Source organism: Patagioenas fasciata, chromosome 1 (assembly GCF_037038585.1).
Source record: "Patagioenas fasciata isolate bPatFas1 chromosome 1, bPatFas1.hap1, whole genome shotgun sequence".
Classification (NCBI taxonomy): Eukaryota; Metazoa; Chordata; class Aves; order Columbiformes; family Columbidae; genus Patagioenas; species Patagioenas fasciata.
Window position 1 is genome coordinate 72,135,906 of NC_092520.1, and position 26,664 is coordinate 72,162,569.

Here is a 26,664-nt window from a genome sequence, read left to right on the forward strand (position 1 = left end):
CTGCGCGGGAGGTGGAGTCGTCCCGGCGTGCTGCGCGCGGCGCGCACAACGCCGTTTCCCGTCATCCTTCCTTTCCTCTTCGGCTTGGCCGCCGCCCGGCTCAGAAGCGCCGCCATCATGAAGTAAGGGCCGCGGGGGCTTCTGCTGCCCTATCCGGCGCCATCCGCCGCGGAGAGGCCGCCGGAGGGCCGGGTCTTCCTCCTCCCCCCTTCCCCTGCTTTCTCCCCTAACTTTTCTCTCCCGCGCAGGGTCGAGCTGTGCAGCTTCAGCGGGTACAAAATCTACCCGGGCCATGGGCGCCGCTACGCCCGCACTGACGGGAAGGTGAGGCCGAGGGGCGGGGGGGGCCGGGGCGAGCACCGCGGGGAGGGGGCAGCCGCGGTGCCGGGTGGCAGGGGCTGGCAGGAGCGGGCCCTGCAGAATGGGGAGAGCGGCAGGTCTGAGGGAGAGGCCGGCGCGGTGCTGGGGGAACTGAAGGCCTCACGCTGGAGGCGCGGTGGGGAAATATGTGGTGTTGCCCAGGTTCTTCGCTGGCCTTGCTGTGGCGTCTTCTTGAACCAGTCGTATGGAGCCGTATATAGGGAATATCATCGTACTGCAACCATCGGTGCCCAGGTGTCATGGCTGTTGTCAGAGCTGGTCCGCAGGAGAACCGTGCTTGTGTTGTAGCTTTGGTTTCTGAGCCGGGTCTTAAGGTTGTAGTTTGGGAAAGGTGTGTTAAAGCATCTGGTCTAAAGTACCAAAGTTCTGTAGGAAATGCTATTTATATGTATGTCATCTAACGCTGAGATTTGCTGAAGTAAACAACGGGACTTGCAAATAATTTGGGTATGGATCATTGGGATAAATAGAGAGGAGAGGCCTTTCAGGCTCTCATACAGGTAGGACTGTCAAAAATACACTATTTGTATCTACAGAAGGAGGGATCACAGTATGTTTGGGATTGGAAGGGACCTCCAAAGATCATCTAGTCCAATCCCCCTGCTGGAGCAGGAATGCCTAGGTGAGGTCACATAGGAATGTGTGCAGGCGGGCTTTGAATGTCTCCAGGGAAGGAGACTCCACAACCTCCCTGGGTAGCCTGTTCCCGTGCTCTGTCACCCTCACTGAGAAGTTTTTTCTCAAATTTAAGTGGAACCTCTTGTGTTCCAGCTTGATCCCATTACTCCTTGTCCTGTCATTGCTTGCCACTGAGAAGAGCCTGGCTCCATTCTCATGGCACTCAACCTTTATATATTTGTAAACATTAATAAGGTCACCCCTCAGTCTCCTCCAAACTAAAGAGACCCAGCTCCCTCAGCCTTTCTTCATGAGGGAGATGCTCCACTCCCTTAATCATCTTTGTTGCCCTATGCTGGACCCTCTCCAGCAGTTCCCTGTCCTTATTGAACTGGGGGGCCCAGAACTGGATGCAATATTCTAGATGGGGTCTCACCAGGGCAGAGTAGAGGGGAAGGACGACCTCTCTTGATCTACTGACCAGCCCCCTTGTAATACACCTGAGGATGCCATTGGCCTTCCTGGCCACAAGGGCACAGTGCTGGCTCATGGTCATCCTGTTGTCCACCAGGACCCCCAGGTCCCTTTCCCCTACACTGGGATTGGGGTTTGGATACCCCAGGACAGTAGTCCTGCTCTACAGAATCTCTTGAGAAATGATAGCTAAGTAAATGGACCAACTGAATCTTCAGGTGCTCTTCTTGGAATCTGTTTATACTTCAGATTTAATTGTATGGCTTATAATAAATCAGCTTGCTAATTCCACTTGTGATTGTAGGCAAGAGCTTAGTCCAACTGTGCAAGAAGGAATAGGGTGGAATATTGGTCTCTGTTCTTAAGCCAAGTTTTGACTTGCTTACACGTAGAGGAAGTGCATAGTTATTTGAGGGCAGACACTTGAAAAGTATGATGCTGGCTATGGCTGTTCATGCTGTGCCTAGGATAAAGTGCAGCACTGGATGCAAGTGGTAATTTGAGGTTTCAGCACAATGAAGTAGCTTATTTTTTGTGAGACGAAAACAAAAACTAGCATTTGGCTTTATTGTAAGGGAACTAAATTAGGCATGGAGAATTTCTTAAAATGGAATGCTTTGTAAGATCATGTTAATTGACACAACAAAATCCCAAACTTGACATTTTTTGAAGTATGTTCTAAAATATTTGGTTGTGAGGGCTGTGTAAAAAAATATAAAAGCATCACTGTTGAAAAACATTGAATCAAATAATTACTTGGCATGTTAACATAAACTGTAGTAATGTCTTTTGTAGAAACAAAGCTTACACAAAATATTTTACCTTTCCAGGTTTTTCAGTTCTTGAATGCAAAATGTGAGTCTGCATTCCTTTCCAAGAGAAACCCCCGTCAAATCAACTGGACTGTTCTATACAGGCGTAAACACAAGAAAGGACAGTCAGTAAGTACAGACCAACTAATGCTGCTTGAAAATTTTTCTGTCAAAAGATATGGTCTGTTGGAATAGAGGTAGATTGAGTATGCTGCTGTTTAGGAGAAGCCTGACCCACATAATCAGGATGAAAACTGGCTAATACTGGTACAAATATGTGTGCATTTACATGCGTTGGTATGTTGCTTTATGTTTGAAAGCTAACCAGTTCAACAGAAGCATTGTATCGTATCGTATCACTTCTTTGAGGGCTCCCTCAGAACCGCAGTAGATTCAGTTGATTTCAACACCTGTATGAAGGGCATATGTTTTAAAAAATTAATTTTGCGGAAGGTGGGTAATGCTGTTTAATATGTAGACTTTCTAAAAGCTTGGACTTGAAAACTTTCTGAGTGGTGATAGTGTGGCATAGAGCTGAAAATCTGGTGGATCATTATTTCCAAACAGATGGTTTGGGGGTTGAAGTGTGGGGAACTTTTTATGTACTTGTCATGGTTGAGACAGACAAACGACATAGACCAAATTCTTCCAGGATGAAAGTAGTAGATGCCATTTATTGCCACAAGTGCATTTTTATACAGTTTTACCAGTTCATGTGTCTCTTCGCTATTGGTTACAAGTTACAGCAATAACATCTCATTGGCTATTTTTGCTATCATCAGTGTTACTCTTCTACTCCCTTCGCTCTCACGGGTACATCCTTAACATCTCTGAATACTACTTTACTCCCATCTTTCTCACAGTTAGGTCTTAGTATCTTCAAGACTAATTTCTGTTCCCATGCCCTCCGTCAGGGAATCCATGGGCCCACCGTAGTCCCACATGTACTCTTCTTGAAAACTTTGGGCTGTAGCTTAGTAGGAGGTCTTTCCTATGTAGCTGTCATTGTATGAAAAAGATAATAACACGTGTAGCATGAGTTACTTTCACTTGTCTTGCTTAAATTTGCACAGCAAAAGAGCATTTGGAAATGCTTACATACATGTTATAAGTCAGTGGTTTTTAGCTGTTTGTTTGAAGAAAGTTGATGCTCAATGGCTTACACTGCTGCCCAGCACTGTGATTCTACTTGGAACAGGTGGGAATTGTCTTCCTTTCAGAAGATTCTACCAAAGTGGACTTTATCCCTCCCCCTTTTTTTTTTTTCTGGGAGTTATAGATGGCCGACAAATAACTTTTTTTTTTATACCTTGCAAAGGAGAATACGTTGTTCTTTTTTAGCTCTTCATCTGTGTGGGCAAATCAAGAAATTGGTTATCTCTGAAGAAAAGAGTAAAGTTCTGCTTCTTTTTACAGTTTTATAATAGTTTGGATCTTAATAGGAGCTTGTTTCTATAGTTGTCTTTAGCCTTTTATTTAAGGTCTTATGCTAATTGTCTGTCTTTATCTTCTGCCATTTTAGGAAGAGATACAGAAGAAGCGCACACGTCGTGCTGTTAAGTTTCAGAGAGCAATCACTGGGGCCTCTTTAGCTGAGATTATGGCTAAACGAAATCAGAAGCCCGAAGTACGAAAGGCGCAGAGGGAACAAGCTATTAGGTGAGAAAACAGAGATAAATTAAGCTATCCCAGGCTTTTCAAAGTTTATTAACACTTTTCATACAAGATCTTAAACTCTAGAGGAGCTCCATGATTTATAATTGTTTTTTGTGGGTTTGGTTGTGGTATTGTTTTTTTTTTTTTAATCTGTATGTTTTAAGGTAATGCTGAGCAGTCTCGGCAAGCGATGGTAGCAGCAGACAAGGGTCTCTTCTTGCCCTCTCCCTTTGTGAAGATATCGCTTTAGTCACATTTTCTGCCTTCTCTATAATAGTCTTCCTAGAGGTACTGAGTGCCTCTGAAATAATGCATTCCTTTCTTGATCATAGGGAGCTTGTACAGTGCTGAGACAAAGAAACAGTGAATGGCAGACATGAATAACTGTTACCTTTTTCTGTGAACTAACAGGGCTGCAAAAGAAGCCAAGAAGGCTAAGCAGGCAACCAAGAAAACGGCTGTTTCTGCTGCAAAGGTAAGATGCAACAGGTGGTTAGAAATAATGAAATGTAATACACAGTGTTGTAACGCAGCATTCTGTTGCAGCGCTTAATTGGCAATTCCATTTGTGTTTGGAAGAAGCATTTGCTTATAGGTTTTTGATCTGGAAGCCAAGATATTAACCAAACTTTTAGTACAAAAGTTAAACATACCCGAACAGCTAAATAGAATGACCCTTTTTTTTTACAGAAGAAATAAGTATTACAGTAAAACTACTTTCTGACCATATGTCAAAGATTCTTAATAGCTAAAAGCTTGTCTGGATGTGACATCTTCACTATCTATGAACTTGGTAACAATATTTTGATGAATGCTAGCATCTGTTTCATTACTTATGAATTAATGCCGTATGTTGGCATCATACGTGTTGTAGGCTTACAGTCGTGTGTGTAACAATCTGTTAATGTGATCCTAATCTCATAGATTATAATTCTAATCTAATTTAAATTGCCTAATTTCTGTTCAGAATCTTAAATACAAAGGAAAGCTTTAAGGACAGGAAATAAATTGTTTCACTTTGCTTATACTTTATTATTTCTCTCCAGGCTCCTACAAAGGCAGCACCTAAGCAGAAGATTGTGAAACCAGTCAAGGTTTCTGCTCCTCGTGTTGGTGGAAAGCGCTAACTTGCCAAACTGTTAGTCATGCTGAATAAATATCTCACTAACTTTCAGAACTTGTGCCATGTTCTCTTCAACTGTGCGAGATACACTGAAGAAAATTAATCTATGAAATAACCATGTCTGGTTTTGCAGACTGAAAAACATCTTGCCATAAAACATGTGGTTTCTTAAGACAGTATGTAGAAGCAGCTGTTCTTGCTTGAAGTACAAAAGAGCACAAGTTTATTCTGCATCTATGTCAGATGGCATAAAGAGGGTTTCTAAGTTCAGAGGTGCAAACTAAAGGCTGTGCGAAGCAATACTGTCTATGACAAATGCATTTTCTGTGATGTGGAATGCATGTAGCAACAATTTGTATAGGATAAAAGGAGAAATAGGCAGAAAAATGAGAGTGGATGGTTTCCTGGGCCACATGGCTGTTACACACAAAGGTTCAGATGCAGCTCCTGGGTCAGGAAATTGCTGGAAGCTGTTGTCAGGAAAAGGATGGCTGTAAAGGTCCTGCCTTGCACTTGTTCACTATGCTAAATCAGTTTCTTGACTCAGTCTGGCCATTTTTCTGCAATTACGATCTAATTAGCAGCACTTGCAACACTAGTAATAGGTTGAAAGAGCTTCAGATGCAGCGGATGGTGTACATTTACTTCAAGCCCATTTAGGTTTGTGTTCAACTTCCAGAATGCAGATAGAGGTTCACTTAGTCATTGCCTAGGCTCCCACCCCTAGAGGGAGTGGCCATTTGTTAAATTCTTCATGTGAAGAATATGTGTCTACTTTAGTAATTACACAGGCAGTGTGCCCAGACTTTGCCATAGTTTTGATGGACAGTACCAAATGGCCTAGGCTAAACAATGTCCTCTGACTTAGTGCAAATATAGGAGAAAATGAACCTTCTCTACTACCTGGATCAGACACTTCTCGATTTTTTTGATGCTTCATCTTAATACTTACTAGCACTGCAAAGCTTTGAGGTCTTACTTTGTAATCTTAATCCAGTGGTCAAAAAAGCAGCAGTCTTTTCATAGTTTTGCTTCCCGCAGTTCTTTTGTGCTTCAAAAACACAATGGCTGTAATGGGCAATTTGGGCTATATTTTGAGTTATACTTTTTGGTTTCGGTTTGTTAGATTCAGGTCTAGATCAAGGTTGCAACTCATTTAAAATAGGTCTGGCTTGATTACATTAGTGCAGTTTACACCATTATCTTCCAAACAATTATGCTCTTTGCTATATATTAAAAAAAAAAGGTGCTACTCCACTGGAAGTTACCTATGCTAGTGACCACTATATAAAATCCTGGTTATATCAGTGTTATGTATCAAGCACCTGGTACACTGCATTTATGCTTGTGAAAGTTTCCAGCTAAAGCACTGAAAGCAAAGATAAGTTTTTATGAACAGTCTGCCTGAAATACCAATAATGATACATGCAACTTGATTGTCAGATATGGCTAATTAGTAAGTCAATATTTGTTAATGCTTTCAAGTTTGTAGGCTTTAGTTGCCTGCTGTTTCTGCAGAGGTGCACAGAAAGGCTTTAAGATCACTCTGCTGTTTATTCATGAGTTCTGACTGATACGGTGAAACAGTAAAGCATAAGAGCCCATCAGGTTACTCCTCTCACAAGTTACTCTTCAAGTGAGGCAGGCTGTTCAGGGTGATAACCTGATGTAACTGCACATTATTCAGCTCAAAGATATAATGCAATGAATTGACAAGGAAATAAATAAATTGAATTCCTTATGCTCACCCAATGTAATTGGTTCTCTATTAAATATTTCTCACAAAAAATGGAATACTGACCCACAGAATAATTTGTGTTGGAAAGGACCTCCAGAGATCAGCTAGTCCAACCCCCTCCTCAAAGCATGTCTATTTGGATAGGTTGCTCGTTGCTGTATCCAGATGAGTGTTTAACAAAGACTGAGGTTCCACAACCTCTTACGGCAACCTCTTATTTGACTATCACCATGCTTTAAAAAAAAAGCCTTATTTATAACTAGAATTTTCTGTGTTCTAACCTGTGCTTGTTGCCTATTGCTATGCAGCACTGAGAAAAGCTTGCCCTCGTCTTCTCTGCATCCCCTGGTGAGGTAGCTGTGCACAGCAGCCAGGTCCACACAAAGCCTTCCCTTTTTAAGACTGAAAAAGCCCAGCTCTCAGCCTCACCTCATCCCTCATGCTCTTATCCCTGACCACCTTTGCAGCCTTCTGCCAGACTTCTCCACGCAATCAACATCTTGTGTTTGGGGGGCGCACACTGCTCCAGGTGTCACCTTGCAAGCACTGAGCGCAGGGGAAGGGTCACTGCTGCCTATGCTTCTGCCTGGGTGTGGGCATCCTAGGGCCTTCTGCGTTTCATGCCTATTATGGGTGTAAAACAAAATCAAGTCAGAACTTGGACAAGGACAACCAACAGTTGACATACGGAAGACTTACTTTCACAAATACAAAGGAGCATGCTCGATGCACTGAGACCCTCAACAGTCATGCTGTTCCCCTGAAACATAAAACCACACTGACGATTTTCTCGTAGCTCCTGTTCCTGGGGCAATTTTGAATCGGATGGTCCTCGTTTCGAAGCTACGCCAATAAAGCTACTTATTTAGCACTGTCCCTTGCCCCCAGCGCCCTGCCCGCGTCCGCCCTCACAAACTGTGCCCGGCTCTAAGATGGCGGCCCCTATCCTTCTGCTCGGTCTCTTGCCCAACTCCAAGATGGCGGCTTTGCACCCCCTTAGGAGCAGCGCCTTCCCTGAGCACGCGCCCCTCCCATGCGCGCGGGCCTCTGACCTCACTTCCTCTTGTGCAGCAGCCATTTTGTCTTTCCGTTGCTGCTGCTGCCCGAGCTTCTCCCTCCCACCCGCCGCCGCTGGCTGCGAAACTCCAGTTCCCCCCCGGGCCTGGCTCCCGCCGCCCGCGCTGTCCGGCTTCACCGCACCTGGGCAAGGGGCCGACAGAGGAGCGGGAGGCCCCTGATCCTCTTTCCTTCTGCAGCGCATGCTCTCCCTGCCCCGGGAGGTGCCTCGGCAGCCCCGCGGACCCCCGGCGAGAGCCGGTGAGCCTCTTCCCACACGGGCCCGCCGCATGTGACTGGCACGGGTGAGCCCCGTCCCGCACGGAGACGCAGCCCATCAGCCTCCTCCCCAGCGGGGCCGAGAGCCTGACCCTCCGCTCGCCCTCCCGGCGGCAAGGGGGGAAGCCCGGCGTGGCTCTGAGGGCGCGGAGGCCGCCCCTTCATCCCCCCGCCCCCCATCGTTCTCCCGCTGCCCCTCTCCCCCCGCCCCGCCATGTCCAGCGAGGAGAGCTACCTGGCCATCCTGCGCTACCTGACCAACGAGCGGGAGCCCTATGCGCCGGGGACGGAGGGCAACGCCAAGCGGAAGATCCGCAAGGCGGCCGCCTGCTACGTGGTGCGCGGCGGGACCCTCTACTACCAGCGGCGGCAGCGGGACCAGCAGCGCTTCGCCGAGCTCGAGGTGGTGCTGCAGGCCGAGCGCCGCGACCGCCTCATCCGCGCCGCCCACCTGGCGCCCGACGGCTCCCACCGCACCCGCCTGCAGACCTGGCAGGGCCTCTCGCAGAAGTACTGGTGGCGAGGTGAGCGGGGAGAGGAAGGGGCGGCTGGCGTCACAGTCCCTGCGGCGCTGGGTCCGTGGGCGGGTTGGTGAGGAGGAAGAGTGTCTGTGTGCCCTCCCCGGGGAGGGGACTGTCACTTGCTGTCAGACTGTGCCGTCCAGCGCTCCGTCTCGAAGCGCAACTCTGGGTGGCACCGTAAGAGGCAGGCCTGGCTGTGCGAGGTGCAGCCTTGGTTAGCAAATCGTCCTGGAGCTGCTTGTTCAGTAGCAGCATTTTGAACGTATGGGAACGCAGAGCATGATAGTCCCCATCCAAGTGTTGTATACAGCCTGCTTAAGGTAGCAATTTCTCAACTCGTATGCCTTGTATAGGGCGATAATCCACGTGACCTAGTTCAGCTTTTAACCTTATAATACCTTTTCAAACTAGCATGTGGATGGTGTTCACATTTAAATAGCAGAGCTGCTAGTGGTACCTCATAGTCCTTGCACTCATTGTTATATTCGTTTCTTCCAATGAGAGGCTGGAAAGACCAAACTGATTCTCAGTTGGGTCCTGAGTGATGTCACAGCTGTTAGAAATAGTACTGTATGAACAGCAATAATTCCCAGTTGGGGCCTTATTTTGGCTGAGCCAATGTCTTGATATCTGTCTTCCCTTTGGATTTGCTGTTCTACTTTTAGTCTTATGTATCCATTAAACACATGTTCAGTTGTTCACTGGTCAGTTGCCCAGGATTCAGTTTCTGTTTGTACTACTTCTCTTGTTTTGCTGTTTTCGTCCATCAGTCAGCATGGCTGTCACTTCAGCTTTAGTTTTCTTAATTTGGAGGCTTTTTGGTCTAGCTGCAACCCATCCTTTCAGTCCCAATATTATTGACTTGAAGGTTTTTTATTGTGAAAAAGGATTCTGTGTCTCAAAGTTGATACATCCGTTCTGAATGATGGCTTTCTTGCCTTTATCTGGGTTCTCATTATCTGCCCATTACTTGACTGTTCTAGCATCTACTATCATCCTATGTTGGAAAACTTCCTTAATGGACCTCAGCATATCTTCTGTTCATCAGAAGAGGGCATTCTGTATTCTGCGTATTTTTATCTTATTGGTTAACTTTTTTTACACAACCTATATTCTCTTATTTCTCTGGCACTGATAATACTAAAATTCATGCCCAGCTTTCAGTTCAAGTGTTTTGTTTCTTATCTGTGTCTCCTTGAAAACACTGTTTTTCCCTGCCATTAAAATATGCTTCTGCTCCCACTGGACAGCAGTTTTGACCAGCTCATCATCCTGAGATGAGCATCTGTCTGTTGTGCGTCTGCTCTGTAACTGGGAAGAAATGGACTGGAGTGTGGCCCAGTGGCCAGGAAGGGTGTTAGATATGGGATCTGAAGACCAGAAACCTTCTGTCCTGGGGACTAGCCCTGGTTTCAGATAAAATCAAGGAAACATAAAAATGTTTGAAAGGGGCATGAATATCTTGCGTTGGAGTGCCTTGGATTTTCTGAAGTCTGTGTTTTTCTGATCCTTACAGAGACCTATGTAATGATAGTGCATCTCATGCTCTGAAGAGGTGTGAGCACCTCAAATCTGACTCTGTCAGCTGCTTCTTTAGCTGTGCTAGATTTTGAACTGTAGAGACGTAGCTGTTATGTTTGCTTTTATACTGTCCTAGAGAAGAAAATGAATTTGTGTTGAAAGCCATACACTGAGAATGCCTTGGTATGGAGAAGAGGACCCTGAGCTTAGGAACAACTGACTATCTAAAATTATTTAGTTTCATCAGTTAAAATACTGGTGGGAAATGAATTTCTTTAAATTCCAAAATCATAAGTGATTGATTGTAATTGGTGTTAGTAATACATATCAGTGTCATGGCATACAACACAGTTGGTCCCAAGTTTTCAAAAGCTTAAGTGAGCCTTCCAATTCTTCTCCCCTTCAGTAAGAACAAGCTGAGATCCACTTGTGTGGGAGAAATGCTCAATCAGGTTACAGCTTTCGTTGTCTTGGGATTCTTAGAGTGAATGTATAAATACAACTATTTTTTACTAGCTTTAAAAATCTTTCTAGGAGAATCTGCTTGATATAGTGATGTTCCAAATGTTCTCTCTCAAGTTAACAGTGGTTTACAGCAGTGACAGACAATATCATACAATAATGTGAGAGAAGGAGAACTGGTGAAAAGAAGTCTGAGAAGGGAAGTGTAGGTGACTGACTGAATTTTTTTCCTTAAGTGTGTAATATTGTTTTGCTAATCACCTACATATTTAATTATTTGTTTAGGGTAAATTGAATGAACATTAGAAGCCTAATTTAGCTTAATTAATTTTTTCTTAGGTATTCTTAAGCAGGTTAAAGATTACATTAAAGAGTGCAGCAAGTGCCAGGAAAAGCTAGATCGCTCTAGATCTCTGTCAGATCCTTCTGAAATGCTGGAGGAACTAGGATTGGATGCAAAATCTCATGAAGACAGTAATGAAACAGATGATGAATCAAGTAATATGTCATCGATCCCAGCTGCATCCCCGAAGCCTGTGAAGAAGAAGCCAATAGCAAAGCATGAGCTTGTATTTGTAAGTACCTTTGTGTACATCTGAATGTCTCTAAGATGTTTGCTAACAAGTTTTTAGTCACATATTTATTTTCTATTGTTGTGATAATTTTGCTACAATAAGGTGACATAAATTTTGCCAAAGATATTTGATATATGTGCAAATGAGTTACTGGTATACATGACATTAAATTAATTATAGTATGTCACCTTTGGAAAATAAGATCACTCTGACTCTTATTTATGCATACAGGGCCTAAGGGAAAATCAGTGACAGAAGTATAAATAGTAAAGCGTCACATACAAGATTCTAATGGAATCTATATCCATTCCTTAATGAGTGATGCTATATTTATATATAAAATTATTTATTATAACTGGGGACTCATATGCATGTGAAGACTTTTGAATCTAGAAACCATTTCAGGCTATAGCATTGAAAATATGGTCAAAGAACTGTTTGAATATCCATGTCTTCTCATTTTTCCAGTTGTCAATTTTAACTGTGTTTGGAGGGAGGGTAAAACTTGATGCATTTAAAGAAAGAAAATAATAGTAAATATAAGCTGTATATTATACAGGGTTGAACTGATTGTATGGTTGCAGAAAATAACCCTTTTCTGTGATTTAGTGTGAATGCTTAAAAAGGCACAGTCTAAATGTAATGAAGTTCTCATAATGTTGTTTATGACAGGTTGACAGTAAGGGCCTTGTGAAGCAGTCATCTTCCAAACATTGTCTGTCAGTCTTAAACCAACTGAATCAGCAGAGGCTTTCCAATCAGTTCTGTGATGTGACTCTGCTGATTGAAGGAGAGGAGTACAAAGCTCACAAATCTGTCTTGGCAGCCAACAGCGAGTACTTCCGAGAGCTCTTCATTGAGAAGGGAGCTGTCTCTAGTCATGAAGCTGTAGTGGATCTGTCAGGTGAAGTGTTGTGGGTTTCAAAGCTAGAAATCATAATATTCTAAATAAGGTGTACAGTACTTTTTTTGAGTGTTCAAGAGAACCAGATATTTTTATCTTGCTCTTTTTCTCTCTTTTAATCTACAGGTATTTTGTGTGGGTTTTAATGCTGAAGTGATCACTCTGGTTTTGCATAATCTGATCTTCCATATTGGATGGACAATGGGATTTCACCTTCAAATTTCTGAGAAGCTTTGGATTGATTTTTACCTTACTTAGGCCTGTTTTCTCCTTGTATTAGTCACAAACATTAAAAAAAGGGAACATAATCAAATGCTTCAGTACATCAACAGAGGATGTTGAGTAGCTTCTCAGAGACCTCTTTTGCTGAACAAATACTAAATAGTTTCTTATGTCTGTAAAACACTCTTATATATGTTTCTGCTTATTTTTCAAACCTTCTGGTACCTTAAAGATAGGAGATGATCCTAAAATAAATTTTCTAAAAATAACTTTGTGGTGATGAAGAATATTGTACAGAACATATGCCTCTTAACTCTGCCTGTCTCTGCATGAACAATAGACTTCTAGTATGATGGTCCAGAAGGTCCCCAAATTAAATATTTGATTTATGATTTACAGAACTGTGGAAAATTATACCAAGTGCTGATTTTTAAGCAGTTCTATCTATATATCCCTACCATTATTTTTTTCATGCGCCACTTTCTTGTGTTATTTTTCTACTGCATCAGTTGTTACCTAAGTCCTGACTTTCTGAATGTAGCATGTCCAGAAGGACTTTGGTTTAATTAAGGTTAATCTGCTTCAAAAGTATTGTGACTCTCCTGGTATCTTAAAACATTCTTCTTGAGAATTTTATTGTGAAAGTACCTCAGTTGTGATTACTTATTGGAAAAATTGTCAGTTCTTACTTCCACATAGAAAATACACAAGGAGGATGCTTTTGCATAAATGTTAATTAATTGAGTCCCTGTGGAGGGGCTTCAGTGTTACTTGCAATTGTGTTTTGCTCTAAATTTCAGACTTAACCGTGTAAAAGGTGAACTGTTGTATCCATCATGGAATATTTTGGTGTAATTCGGGCTCATCAGTGTTTGCACTAATCTCTTGTTTTATTCCTGGTAGGGTTCTGCAAGTCCAGCTTCCTGCCTCTATTGGAATTTGCTTATACATCAGAATTAACTTTTGACTTCTGTAGCATGGCAGATGTGGCCATGCTTGCCCGGCATCTCTTCATGTCAGAGGTCATCGAAATCTGTGAAAATGTGCACAAACAGATGGAAGAGAAGCAAATTACAGTGTACCAAAAGGGAGATATCCAAACTGTGGAGTCAACACAAAATTTAGCAGAGCAATCTGAAGTTGAGATGCAGGCGGTAGACAGTGCTGGGCAGCCTGAGCTCACAGCCAGTGAAGCGCCAGCAGCTGTGAATGGAGCTTCTTCCTCTGCAACGCCAGAGGAAGCAGCAGTACCCAAGCCTGAGCTCCTGCCCCCAGAGTCTGCGGAGCCCGCTCAGGATGGTCTGGCAAAGCCTGTGGAGCAGTGTGAAACCACTGAAAATCATGTCAAGGTGCAGCTCCTGGAGAGCATCTCAGAAAACATCGTGTGTGTCACAAAGGCTCAGCCATCAACTGTGGAAGCCATGGACACAAAAAGTCAAATGGAAATTGCAACAGATCAGAATGAAAGTGGTAAAGCAAATGCGGACAGTACTTCTGAAGTGTCCTCAGAAACACTCCAGCAAATATACAGCAAGCAAAGTAAAGAACAGAGCCCTTTAGCTGCACAACCAGAAAGCCTCTCTTCCAGCCAGGATGATACTTACAAAAGCAAGCTTCGCCAACGTTCTGTTACTGAAGGCGGATATATCAGATTGCATAAAGGAATTGAAAAAAAACTGCAAAATAGAAAGACAAATCCTAAATCTGCAATACAGCAGGTATTCTATCAGTCATTAGGCCTCTTGTTAGTAATCATCCCATGTTTTGCGACCAATCTGAAAAGACTGTTTCTCGATTCCAAGGACTCTGGCGAATGTGGGGTTTTGGTTTGGGTTTTTTTTGAGTGGTTAATGTTACTGCAAACTGAAGTAACTTCTAAGATGTGACAGTTGTGCAAAGAAGAACAAAACAAAGCACAACACTGGCATCAAAATTCCTTCATATCGAAGACCTTAGCCCAGCTTGAGTATCTTCTCACAGCTTCTTATGGTTGGACAGGTGTATCTTCTCCATAAAATTCTTAATGATCTGGGAATTTAATTCTTAACTAGCACATGTGTATGTCAGTCATAAACAAATGTATTTCTCTGTTAGAGAAGTGAGAACCTACATTTGTGAAGACTTGAAAACAGCATTACAACACCCTCGTAGATAGAAATTGTAGCATTAGTCTCATTTTACAGATGGACAACTTCAAGCCCAAATGTTAAAGCTAGCACAATCAAAATATTTGAGTAGCTTATTTATGGTGGCTGGAGAATGACAGATTTTTGTTCTGTTTTGGAAGGGGAAATATCTACCTTCAGGAACAGTTCCTGTTGATTTTTTTTACAGTTTTAAGATCTGGCTCCTTGACAGATGAGATTTAGACAGTGTCCACCTGTGGAAAAATTGGTTTAGAAGATTTCTCAGAATTGGATTCAGAAATAGGTTTCTGCTTTCCTAACTAATTTCATAGCTTTTAGCATTTTTGTTTCATGCATCCCTCAACTACCCTCATGGCACTAGATGTCATGTAAACATTGGGAAGGAGACGCTCTTTCCTGAGTTTCCAGTTTTGATGCTGAAAGAAAAACAGGAAAGAGAGGTTACAGGAAAAATGCTGCCGACTTTTGAATTATAGTGATTGCCATTGGCGTGGAGATGTTCAGGACAAAGCATGCTTTCTATGAACAGATTATTTTCCAAGCTCTTACTAACCAAATTATGGACCAAAATGATTTTTGTGGCTTCACAGTTTAGCCAAGTTTGCCTAAATTTTCAGAGTAACAGAAAAAAAAAAAAAACAAAAACAAACAAACAAACAAAAAAAACAACAAACAAACATGAAAATGTTGCTCCTGTGTTGAGTTTCAGTTTGTTTTTGAGAGATGTGGAAGAGCTAACATATTTTTGAAAACTGTTAGATATGTTACTTGGTGAGAAACAGGAAGAAGAAATGTGGATGCATTGTACTTTTTTCCCTTGTCTTATTCTCAGAAATCTGAAGGAGAGATACCTGATACAGGAAATTTCAGCCTGCTCACTTACAGTTTGTCTTTTAAAGAATTTGACAGCAAGTTTCTGCAAAGGAAAATGAGATTATCAGCTCCAGGTAGCACTGCCAATACTGCCTAACAAAAAACCTCTACTCCCTAACAAAAAAAACCAAACCCCAGCAACGAAAAACACCACCTGGTAAAGCTGGAATGCTTTCAGTGAGAAAGAACTTTGCTTAAATACTGTACACTTTTTTTACTGATTATTACTAACTCAGTGTTTGCTGGCTGGTTAAAAACTATTTAGGCCACTTTGTGTTGACTTTTGTAGTAAAGCAAATGCAAATCCTGAAAAGGGAAGTTGGAGTTTAGGAAAGGGTTGGAAATATTTGATGGAAATTGTGACTGGCAGCACTTCTTGTTTCCTCTGTGACTATCCCGTAGCTCTCACTTAGGCAGTTACTCAGGGTTGAATAGTTAGTTGTCTCTGAACTGGTAAGTAATTGTCTGCCTATAATTATAATCAAATTATGGTTTTAAAGCAAGACCAGTTTTTCACCCACCATGAGATCTGTAGTTTTGCAGTGAACTCAAAGAGGGTAACTATAGCAGCTAAGTAAACTGAGGAAAATTTGGTGGTATTATAGTAACACACAGAAGCATCAGTTTTTAATACTAACTTGCAGAGGAAACATACAGTGTGGTAAAGTTCATTTACAGGTTATGTTTTCCCACTTAGGTTGCCATGAAGCTGGTACAAAGAGGGAAAAAAATGAAACAGCCCAAAAGAGAGCCCACAGAAAATAATGAAGTGGAAGCTCAGCACAAATGCACTGAGTGTGCAATGGTGTTCCAGCGGCGCTATGCACTTATAATGCACACACTGAAACATGAAAGATCTAAAGACTATAAATGCCCAGTAAGTTGTGGTTTTGTTTCGGTGTGGGGTTTGTTTGTTTTTGTGGTGTGTGTGTGGTTTGTGGTTGATTTTGTGTTTTGTTGTTTGTTTTGTTTTGATTTTTTTTCTTCTTCTATAAACTTCCCTCTTTATGAAAAATCACTCAGTGATGACATTAGTAATTATTTTTCTTGCCTCTTTTTGTACATGTATTTATTTTCCTTATGGATTTCAGGGATGGCTGCAGCCCTGATCTGGATGCAGCAGGGTAAAATGTGGTGCAGTCGCCTGGCATGACAGCACCGTGTGACATGGAAGTGCTCTTGCTGCCTGAGCGGGCTGTACTTTTAACCTTACTAGTAAATTTGCAACTGTGTTTAAATTAGCCAGGAAGTTAGCCTTATTGGGAAGTGATCAGTCATTCTGTCAATAGCCATAAATTCAAAATATTCAACTATTAATTAACCTGAGATAAAATGCTTATTGGAGTCACGTTATAGACCTAACTAATCATATTACTATACTTAAAACCTTAGATAACTTTTAAAAAAATAATTTTGGAATATTAAATGCAAGGTAAAGTTGGAATATTTTTTTTTTTCCTAGTTGTGTAAAAAAGAATTCCAATATGGTGCCTCCCTGCGAGCCCATCTTGTCCGGCACACTCGGAAGACTGAAGTGAACACTGCAGCTGCTAGTGCAGAAGAGACAGGCGTGTCTTCAGTGAAAGGAAGAACTAAACGTGAATTTATCTGTGATATATGTGGGAGAACTCTACCTAAGCTCTATTCTCTCAGAATACATATGCTCAAACATACAGGTGTAAAACCACATGCATGCAAGGTAAAGAGAATGTCCTCTTATTCTATAATCAGTAATGTTTTCTGGATATATTAGTATTGACACTCTGTCCTAAAATTTAGGTTAATTTAGGTCACATCAGAATGGGGAAAACTACTGTAACATTCCTAATGAAAGTTCTTATAGTTCAAGACTGAGAAAACTAGAATGAAGTTAAATCATGGAAGTTCATATTCCTGTGTTGAGAAGGATGTCTTCCCTTGGGTATTCTTTTTTTATTAACAGACCAGTTCTGCCACTGATGCAAAATCACAGGCTTGACCATCTTGGTTCCCAAGAAATACAGGAGGTTTTGTTGTGTTTGAAGTTAAACACCTGTTACATAACGAGTTATTTTTGTCCTGTTCCACTGGATGTGGATTTTTTTTTTAGGTTTGTGGAAAGACCTTTACATATAAGCATGGATTAAAAATGCACTTAGCTCTTCATGAAGTACAGAAACAGTTCAAGTGTGAATTGTGTGAGAAGTCTTTTGTCACAAAAAGAAGTCTTCAGGAACACATGAGCATTCATACAGGTAAGTGATGAGAAAGAGGATCCCTTTGCTTTGGCTATTATATGCTACTGAACTTCAGCATTGTTCTTCCATGACAAAGGAACTGTTTAAAAAAATAAATAGTTTCTCCTCTTTCTTTTACTGGTCAGGCAACTGAGATAGAGGTAAGTAGTCATTTTCTATTTATTTTCTGGACTTATTTTACCATAGCTTAATGTTATTATGCAAGTGTTCTATACAAGAATAGGGAATCATGGTTGATCTGTTCCTGTGGTTTTATGTATGTATTTAAGACCTGTATTGTGTCAATTCAACAAAGATATGCAACAGACCGATATGTTCTGGAGTATTTATACTTCCAGCCTATCCTTTCAGAGGAAAACATAATTAAAACTCTGCGAATCTCCATATATGCTTTACAGGACTTGCTGTACTAATATGAAATTTTATAAAACCTACTATCTTGAAAGATCTTAGTGTGTGAAAGATTACAATATAATCATTTAATACAAGCAGAGTTTTAAAACTGTAATGCATAGAAATTGTCTATATTTCTTTTTTCCCAAGTTGGGTGGAATCAAATGTGAGAGACTGTGTCGACAATTTGTTCCGGAATTTAAGGGATTTATGTTAGTACTGATGAATTGGAGCGGAAAGCTTTTATTTTAAGGTGTTGTTTCTCAAACTCAAGATGTAAGTCATCTGTAAACAATGCTGTGTTGCTGGAGAAGTTGCATATTATACGAATGCAGGCAGTCGGTGTTTTTTCACACACGAGGCCAATTTTATGCTGTTCACATTTCATGACGAATTAGTAACTGCCATGTTGTACCTGTGTTTGAACATGTGCAACAGAGCAATTTAGAGCTGCTACCTTTCCACTCTGTGTATTATTACATTGGCACATACAAAATACATTTAAAAATTTCAGCTGTGTGTAATTAAACCAGCTGCTCTGATTACTTAAGATCAATTATATGAGGAGAAAAAACCACTCTGACAAAGCATTCTAGAGATATGAAGGCCTGGCTTCCTAACATATTTTGTTTTGTTTTTGTCAGGAGAATCCAAGTATCTTTGCTCCACCTGTGGAAAATCTTTCCACAGGGCATCAGGACTCAGTAAACACATAAAGAAACACCAGCCAAAGCCTGAAGTTCGTGAATATCAGTGTACTCAGTAAGTTGGTTGGTGGGGTTTTTTTGCGGACTTTTTTCATTAACTTTAATGATCCTAGTAATTTTAAAGATTAAAAACAGCTTCTTGTTGTAGCATAAAACTGTTCACTGGCCTGGAATAACACCTTTAAAGAGTAAGTTAAAAAAAAACCACGCACTTTTGTTAATGCATGCATTGGAGAGCAAAAGTGTTGGTTTTGACTGTTACCTAGCTCTAGTTTCATACAGTTGTTTTCTAATGAATGCATTTGCACTTGTAGCTTGAATCAGTAGCTATGTGGTTTTAAAGCTCCCTTGTCGGACCAACGGAAGAGTTGTAAGCTTGTCAGACACAAAGACCTTCAGCCTGTTTGTGCCGTCTTTTACTCTGAGAGCTGATTCCAGTTTAATTTGAAAATTTCCTGTACAGTCTACAATGTATTTGTGTGCATTGCAATACACACTGTGCTTAGCAAACAACTCTGTGGGAACATCATAAACTAAAACTCACTGACTGTTGCTGTTAACTTATATGACCACTTAAATATCTTTGCATTATGCACTTTAGTTTGGTGGAAACTCTGTAATGACCAAGCAGACTATAGGAGAACCTGTCAAGTGACCTGCAAAAGCACAAATGGGGCGTAATTTCCAAGCTGTCAATTAGGTCTCTGGAAAACTCTCTCAGATATTAAGAGGGGTTGTACAATTTATTTGATTGCTTGTATGCACCTCATGGTTTTAATGAAAGATTTAATCCAAAGTATTCTTTAAAGCAGGGGTGTCAAACTCATTTTCACCAGAGGCCCCATCAGCCTCACAGTTGCCCACAAAGGGCCAAATGTAATTTTAGAACTGTATAAATGTAGGTCTAAATATCTCTGGTAGTGCTGCTGCATGCTCACAAAAATAATGTTTTTCTTTCTAACTGCTGAAAACTCACTTTAATTCTGTCAGCAATGTTTTTATTTAGTGCTAAAAATATCACTCTTAGACATACGAAGAACAGAGCTAATAGGGTCTACAACAGGGACAGAACTGTTTAATAAAACACACTATGGAAGGCAATTTTGGTTTTGAAGGAGAAATATATTTTAAAAAATAAAAATATTTTTACTCAAGGTACTACAGTCATGGATGCAAAAGATTATGTTGACAGAGAAGATACTTTGATTCCCCAGCTCCTTCAAAGCAGACACAGTACTTGATTTTCCTGCAATGAAGATTTCTACTAAGAATACAATTAATGTTGTCACAGATGGTTTAGAGAGCTTCATTAGGCAATAACTAGACTTAAGTTTTCTCATTTCGTGTCTTGAGCTTCTGGCCCAGTTGAACAAAGATGAATATAAGTTATTTTTCTAAAATGTTTGTGAAAGATTTCCAGTGAAGTAGGTATTTGATTAAATTTATTCCAGTCAGTTTGCCTTTGATTATTCCCCATAAAAATATCAGAAAGAATATAGTTATCCATAACAGGCAAAGTGTTTCAGAAGTACTCAAGTTATATTTCAGACCTTCAGATAAGGTGCTGCTCCTTTTAATTTTCACTGGTTTGGAAAGGGATTGTGCTTTATGTAGATGCTGGTGACACAATACATGTTGTCTTCTCAAAGTCTTCAGTTGCCATTAAAGAAGAGGCTTCCAGTGCCTTTGAAATCAGGGTCACCAAGATCTTTCTTATATGGGATGTTAAAACCTTTACTGTTACAGATGTGAGAAGAGTTTCTATGAAGCTCGAGATCTTCGGCAGCATATGAATAAACATTTAGGTGTGAAGCCATTTCAATGCCAGTTCTGTGGAAAGTGTTACAGTTGGAAGAAAGACTGGTATTCTCATGTAAAGTCACATTCAGTCACAGACCCTTATAGGTAAGAAATTCATTTGACAACTGAAATGTACTAATCAATATGAGGTTATACAGATCCACAACCAGTCAACAAGGAACTGACTAGGCCAGGGTCGTCAAACTCATTTTCACCGGGGGCCACATCAGCCTTGTGGTTGCCTTCAAAGGGCCAAATGCGATTTTAGGACGGATAAATCCCATCCATTGGTAAAGTACCAATAGATTGATGTTGACTGGGGTCTTAAGCACTTGGGAATGGATGTGTGAGTTCAGATGATGTGGTCCAACTGTTACCCTGCTGTGGCAATTCTGGAACTAATGAATATGAAGTTATTAAAGGATAAATATAATTGATGAAGTTAGATATACCTTGTATGTGATCTTACTTCTGTGGAATGGTATGTGGAATCTTTGTGGCTACGAATAAGAGAAAATGTAGCTCACTCCAACAGTTTTGTTTCAAATTATGGAACTACTCATCAGACAAGCCAGTATTCCTACTAAACTTTGCCTTGTATAATTAAAATGCATTTGGTTTAAAAGACATAACATAAGCACAGAATAATGTTTTCAATAGATTTCTCACTTAACACATTTTAGGTGTAACGTATGTGGTAAAGAATTTTATGAGAAAGCTTTGTACAGAAGACATGTACAGAAAGCCACACATGGTAAAAAAGGAAGAGCAAAACAAAATCTGGAACGAGTTTGTGAGCATTGCGGAAGAAAATTCACACAACTCCGGGAATATAGGAGACACATGAACAATCATGAAGGTGTGTAGAAAACAAGTAGTCATAAGACCCCTCAACCCCTAAAAACATTATAGAGAAGGGGGTAGTTGTTTCTTTGTGTCTGTGTATGCCCTTGTTCTTACAGTCTCCGGTTAGTTTTTTGCTGGTCGTGGTTTGTTAACTTGCTTCTGGTGATTCTCAGAAATGGCTGTTGGGATCTTCCTAAAACTACAGTTGCATACAGGGACGGTGATAACTTGTCCTTCTCAGAACTTCAATGGCAGAGGAACTTTTTTTAGAAGTAATTAAAAGATATGTATATCTATCTGCCAAAGGACTGGATGTAGTAAAACATTCTCCATTTTGAAAGGTGCACACAGTTGACAAAATATTCTTCACGCAGAAGAGTGATTATCCTGAATTTAAAGAGCACTGCTGTTGTAAATCATTCAGCTTCTTGATTTCTAACAAGAAGTAAACTATATGATGTTTAAAGAAAATATGAAAACATTTTATAGTTTTAAAAAGTGTGTGCATTTTTACTTCAGGTGTGAAGTATATGATACTGATTTTTGAGTATTCGGTTGTTCCAGTTGTGTTGGAAGTCTTATGTATACTCTTGTCTTGGGGCAAAACCCACATTTTTGAAGCATGATTCCTTTTAAACAGCCATTATGAGTGAACGTAAGAGCTGTCTAACTATTGCAGTAGAGATTGTGTGTTTGTTTCTAAACAGATAAAGTGTCCTGTAATAGGTACCTAGCCTAAATCTACAGTAACTGGAAAAGCCAGTATTGAAATAGTGTCTGTTGCCACCCATTTGCCCCATTAGATACTACAGACCACAGAACTCAAATGTAAGGGAGTATTTGAACATATGCAGTGTGGAGGAGGAGGGGAAAAGCTGTAGATGGTATTATGAGCTAACTAGAATAAGTGCTGATTTAATGAGACTTGTAAGATTTACAGAAACAAAGCGTGACTAGGAATGTAAGTGACAAATTCTGTTAAATAAAATGTGGTTTCAGAAATATATAATGGGCAAAAATAATTATAATTTTATTAAGCAGTATGTACTTAAAATAGGGGAGAAGCTGGAATAAAAGGGATTTTGAAAATAAAAAATATTTGAAAGTGTTTGGGCAGACCACTTACCATTGAGTGTGTTACACGTTCATTATATTGTAGTACAGAAATAGTAAACAAGATCTCTTTCTTAGACAGAAAAAGTTGCAGTATTTCTTTTGTTCTTTTGTCCTGCTGTTCTCCCTGTCACGTCTCGTCATTACTGATGCATATTTACGAATGCTGATGGTCATCTCTTCCTTGCTTTCCATTTGACAACAGGTGTGAAGCCATTTGAATGTCTAACATGCGGAGTAGCCTGGGCTGATGCCCGTTCCTTGAAGCGCCACGTGAGGACACACACTGGAGAGCGACCGTATGTCTGTCCAGTGTGCAACGAAGCTTACATAGACGCCCGGACGCTACGGAAGCACATGACCAAGTTTCACAGGGACTACGTACCCTGCAAAATTATGCTGGAAAAAGATACTCTTCAGTTTCATAACCAGGGGACACAGGTGGAGCACGCCATCAGCATTTTAGCAGCAGATGTGCAGGAAGAAGAAACCAAGATTTGCGTTGGTGATGGTGAGATTGAGACTGTGGTGGTGACAGGAGAGACACTTGAAGCCATTGAAGCAGTTTCAGCTACAGAGGAATGTACATCGGTCTCTACTCTTTCTGACCAAAGCATCATGCAGGTGGTAAATTATGTATTGGCGCAACAGCAAGGACAGAAAATGGCTGAAGTGACCCAGGCCATTGAAACTGTAGAAGTGGAAGTGGCACATGTTGCAAAGACAGAGTGAATATAGTATATGAGAAAGCAAGAAGGGTGAGGTCTTAATGATCTGTGAAATCTAAGTATTTAACTGGGCATCTGAGGCTTACAGTGATGTTTATTTTCAAACAGTTATTCCCCACTACTGAATGTCTTGGTGACAAAATACTGCACCCGGCGTTATGGGGGAAAATGTTAAGATGCTTCAGTGTGCACCAAGGCTTTGAAGGCAAATATTTGTGCACTGGCTGTAACTGGAGAGAAGAAAAAAAAAAATTGGAAGAATAATGTTTTCTGTGTCAGGGAGTAAGTATCATGCTGTAACTTTTAAAAAAGGAAAAAAGGAAAAAAAAAACAGGCTGCACTAAAAACTAGAAATGCACAGCTATCAGTATCATTTTTTTTTTTTAACTTCTGTTTTTATGTGCATTTCATGAAGTTTGTGAGCAAATTACCTGTACCAGATTGTCTGTTTACTCCCCTAGAACAAGGGGATGGTAGAATGCTTTGTGCAGCTTGTGCCTCAAGTGACTTTTTTCTTTGGGTAGATGCACCATCGGCAGTTAGTGAATCTCAGTTTTGAAGAACTTAGATTCCAGGTCAGTGGGTGGCAGGTTGAAGGTTCAGCAAAATGCTGTAAAATGTTTTACAGATAATGGGCAGGGGTCCACTGAAGTCTGAGGAAGTGGTTCTCTGAGACAGATGGTGAATTTAAGCTGACCAGAGGACAGCCCACTGCAGGGAGGCTGCTCAGAGAGGTAAACTGCTTTTTATTTGTAAGCGAGGTTGCTTACACTTCATCCTCTGTGCACAACCATGTTAGTTCAATGATGTTTGGTTGTGTAAAGGAAGCTGTCGCCTGCACTGTTCTGTATCCAAACCAGACAGCTTAATGATGGATGTTTCTAATTGTGCATTATATTTGATGTAGTAACTCTCAAAGGAAAGAAGTCTAATGGCATGCTTTGGGAATATAAATCTATTGAAGAAGTCCAGCGAGGTACGATCTGATCCTGTATCATGTTGGAAGGAGGAGCCCTGCTAATTCCCACATGGGACACATGGCAATATCAAGATAGAGAACTATGAAAGTCTTACTATGGGGTAAATATTTTTTTTTTCTCAAAATACCAGAGTCTTCAGAAGATCTTATTAGTGCTGCTGTAAGGAAATACTTCTAGTGCTAGCTAACTCACAGTGTTACACCACATCAATGGAAAAATTCTTCCTAGGTTTTCCTGCAAGTAAGCATGAATCACAGCCATGCCTGGCCCAGGTTTTTTTGTCTCTGATTGAATAGCAAGAATAGTGACCATCTTAATCTGTACAAGGTGCAGGTTCTTTCATTGTTGTTTGTTTGGGCTGTTTTTTTAGGCAAGGAACATGTCCGTCAAGGTAACTGAACGTGCTATGCATATGAACAATCAGAATTGTATTCTTTAAAGTGTTCTCAGTTAATAGTATTATAAAGTATTTCACAACTGACAGCAGCAAGATGTCCAAGGAGCCGGAAGCCTGTAATACCACAGGGTAAACTTCATAAATAAAGTTACATCTATGTAACTGTGTGGTACCTGTGAAACAGATCCACTGAACAATATTTAAGCAAAATCTGTGACAAAGTAACCACCTCATTTGAATTAGTATTTCTACCATTCATCTTCCTTAACTGAGTATCTGTCTCCTAAGCTGCAGAATGGACTGTTCTTTTTATACTTTGCAAGCATGTAGATAAGCGGTTGCTGAAAAATTTTTGAGCAATACGTAGTTTGAGTTCCGGTCTGGAATCTAAATTAATCTGTAGGTGACCATTTCAAAGGACAAGGTCTTCTTGCAGAGAAGTAATGTAGTTATACATCCTGTAGACCTTTGCAATTGTAATATTTTCTAATTTCCAAATGAAGTAAAACTAAAATTAATCTTTAAACATAAAAAAATACTGATAGCTGTAAGTCTTGAATTTTTCTATGGTCAAGAATCTTGAGATAGCCATCCTGTTTAAAATTAAAATACTGCCATTATGATGGAAAAAGGTTAAAAAGAGTGATAGGTAAACTATAAAATTCAATGTTTCTGTCTTACAAATAATGTATTACTAAAGTGAGGAAATGTTCAAGGAAAAATAGCTGTAAATAGTACTAGAACATTATTTGTATATTTAGTGTGTTACCTTACAAAAAGAATATTACCAGCACCTTAGTTTAATCTTTGGTGCATTTATTTATTTGCCCAACCTATGGAAGAAACGGAAATGAATCTGAATTTCAGAGCCTTGTTACCCACTGTAAAAATGCTTTAACTGATTCAGTGGTCTAGTGTTCAAAAAACAAACAAACAAAAAAAATCGCAGAAGGTTGTTTCCTAAACAAGACTCAGACAGGAAAGTCAAAGCTGAATGTTGCGGCACCCCTTCCCTACCATTTTGTGCCTTACTTTTTCTGAAGGGCATGAGGTAAGCAGGGAGTGTCACTCTGAGCTTTGCTGTTCCCCTGTGCGTGAAGTTGTCTTTTTTCCTTTGGACTTCAGCTTTTAATTTATAAGATGTTCACTACCCTTCTGCAATCTGTTTGAAGTCAGACTGCAAATATGCAGTTGCCATTATTTGATTTTTTTTAAAGTTCATGAGACATGCCCATTTATAAAGCATTCTAGGTGAACTCCTGTACATAATGGATTTGATTTGTACATTCTGCTGGTTTTATTTAGTGTTAGATGTATAAAGTTACGGTTATTTCTGTCATGAAATAAACTAAGCTTTGCCATGAATTACTCTTTGAAGGAGCTTTTTCAGGGGAAAAAAAAATGTGTTGCAATATTTATTCCTCTTTGGTATTTCACCTTCCATATATAGATAGATGTTTGGTCTGAATAGTTCTAGTAACACCTTTTAAATTCTTGCTTCAGGTTTAAAAAACTAATTTGTGTGAGGAAGGGAAACCCACTGCCCTCTCAAATTGTCAGAGCATGGCTGTACAAGAGCAGAGTGTTAACAAAACTCAGTGTGTATTTATACTGGAATCGCTTTGGCTGCAGGACCTTGGTGGATGAGGCACCCACTCAGCCTCCCTGTTACTCAGCTGTAACCATTTTAGTTTGTTCCAGATGTTATTTCTCTTGATTTAGGTTTCTGCACAACACTGCAAGCACCTCACAGCACTTCTGTCTTGGATTAATATTTGAGGAGGGGTTGTAGTGTGGAAGTTGTCCTCCTGTCTCTCGCTCCTTGCTGAAGGATCAGCTGTGTAGTTGTCTTCAGGTCCAGGACTGAAGGGAACAGCATCCTCTGCCTTTCCATTTGCTGTTGGAACAACTTCAAGGCAATGTCAATGTTGCAGAAAGGCCAAACAACTGCTGTTCAACAGGCATGCAACTTATAGATGAAAAATGGCAAAGTCACATGTTGGATGTTTTTTCGCCCCGTTGTTTCTACTGGAGCTAGAACCATGTCATTCTTGGGTGTTAAAGGAGCAGCCATGAATTTTTACAGCATTGGAGCTGCATA

At 40.6% G+C, this 26,664-nt stretch overlaps 2 protein-coding genes and 1 long non-coding RNA gene across 3 annotated transcripts; 2 read left to right on the top strand and 1 right to left on the bottom strand.

Moving 5' to 3' along the window:
- The first annotated feature begins 11 nt into the window (after positions 1–11).
- RPL24 (ribosomal protein L24) lies at positions 12–5,118 on the top strand. Its single transcript, XM_065829382.2, has 6 exons — positions 12–122; positions 249–324; positions 2,304–2,414; positions 3,808–3,944; positions 4,353–4,416; positions 4,988–5,118. The coding sequence occupies exons 1-6, from the start codon at positions 118–120 to the stop codon at positions 5,066–5,068; spliced, it is 474 nt and encodes a 157-aa protein (XP_065685454.1). The 5' UTR covers positions 12–117; the 3' UTR covers positions 5,069–5,118.
- LOC139828037 (uncharacterized) lies at positions 2,463–8,492 on the bottom strand. The gene is made up of 3 exons (XR_011739206.1): positions 8,373–8,492; positions 7,232–7,426; positions 2,463–4,288 (listed from the first exon to the last, which is right to left on the bottom strand). It is a non-coding gene; the product is annotated as an uncharacterized lncRNA (long non-coding RNA).
- Positions 7,775–25,928, top strand: ZBTB11 (zinc finger and BTB domain containing 11). The gene is made up of 11 exons (XM_065829380.2): positions 7,775–8,661; positions 10,981–11,216; positions 11,889–12,120; positions 13,246–14,060; positions 16,060–16,239; positions 16,825–17,061; positions 17,452–17,596; positions 18,637–18,754; positions 20,446–20,604; positions 21,183–21,358; positions 22,664–25,928. Exons 1-11 carry the CDS (start codon positions 8,352–8,354, stop codon positions 23,188–23,190), a joined length of 3,135 nt encoding a protein of 1,044 aa, XP_065685452.2. The 5' UTR covers positions 7,775–8,351; the 3' UTR covers positions 23,191–25,928.
- Positions 25,929–26,664: the final 736 nt, after the last annotated feature.

Bases quoted from the DNA above. Each gene is read 5' to 3' on its own strand.
- RPL24 (XM_065829382.2), top strand. The intron at 325-2,303 runs GTGAGGCCGAGG...TTACCTTTCCAG, and splicing joins ACGCCCGCACTGACGGGAAG to GTTTTTCAGTTCTTGAATGC. The intron at 4,417-4,987 runs GTAAGATGCAAC...ATTTCTCTCCAG, and splicing joins CGGCTGTTTCTGCTGCAAAG to GCTCCTACAAAGGCAGCACC.
- ZBTB11 (XM_065829380.2), top strand. From the start codon at position 8,352: ATGTCCAGCGAGGAGAGCTACCTGGCCATCCTGCGCTACCTGACCAAC. The intron at 12,121-13,245 runs GTGAAGTGTTGT...TATTCCTGGTAG, and splicing joins AGCTGTAGTGGATCTGTCAG to GGTTCTGCAAGTCCAGCTTC. The intron at 16,240-16,824 runs GTAAGTTGTGGT...TTTTTTTCCTAG, and splicing joins CTAAAGACTATAAATGCCCA to TTGTGTAAAAAAGAATTCCA.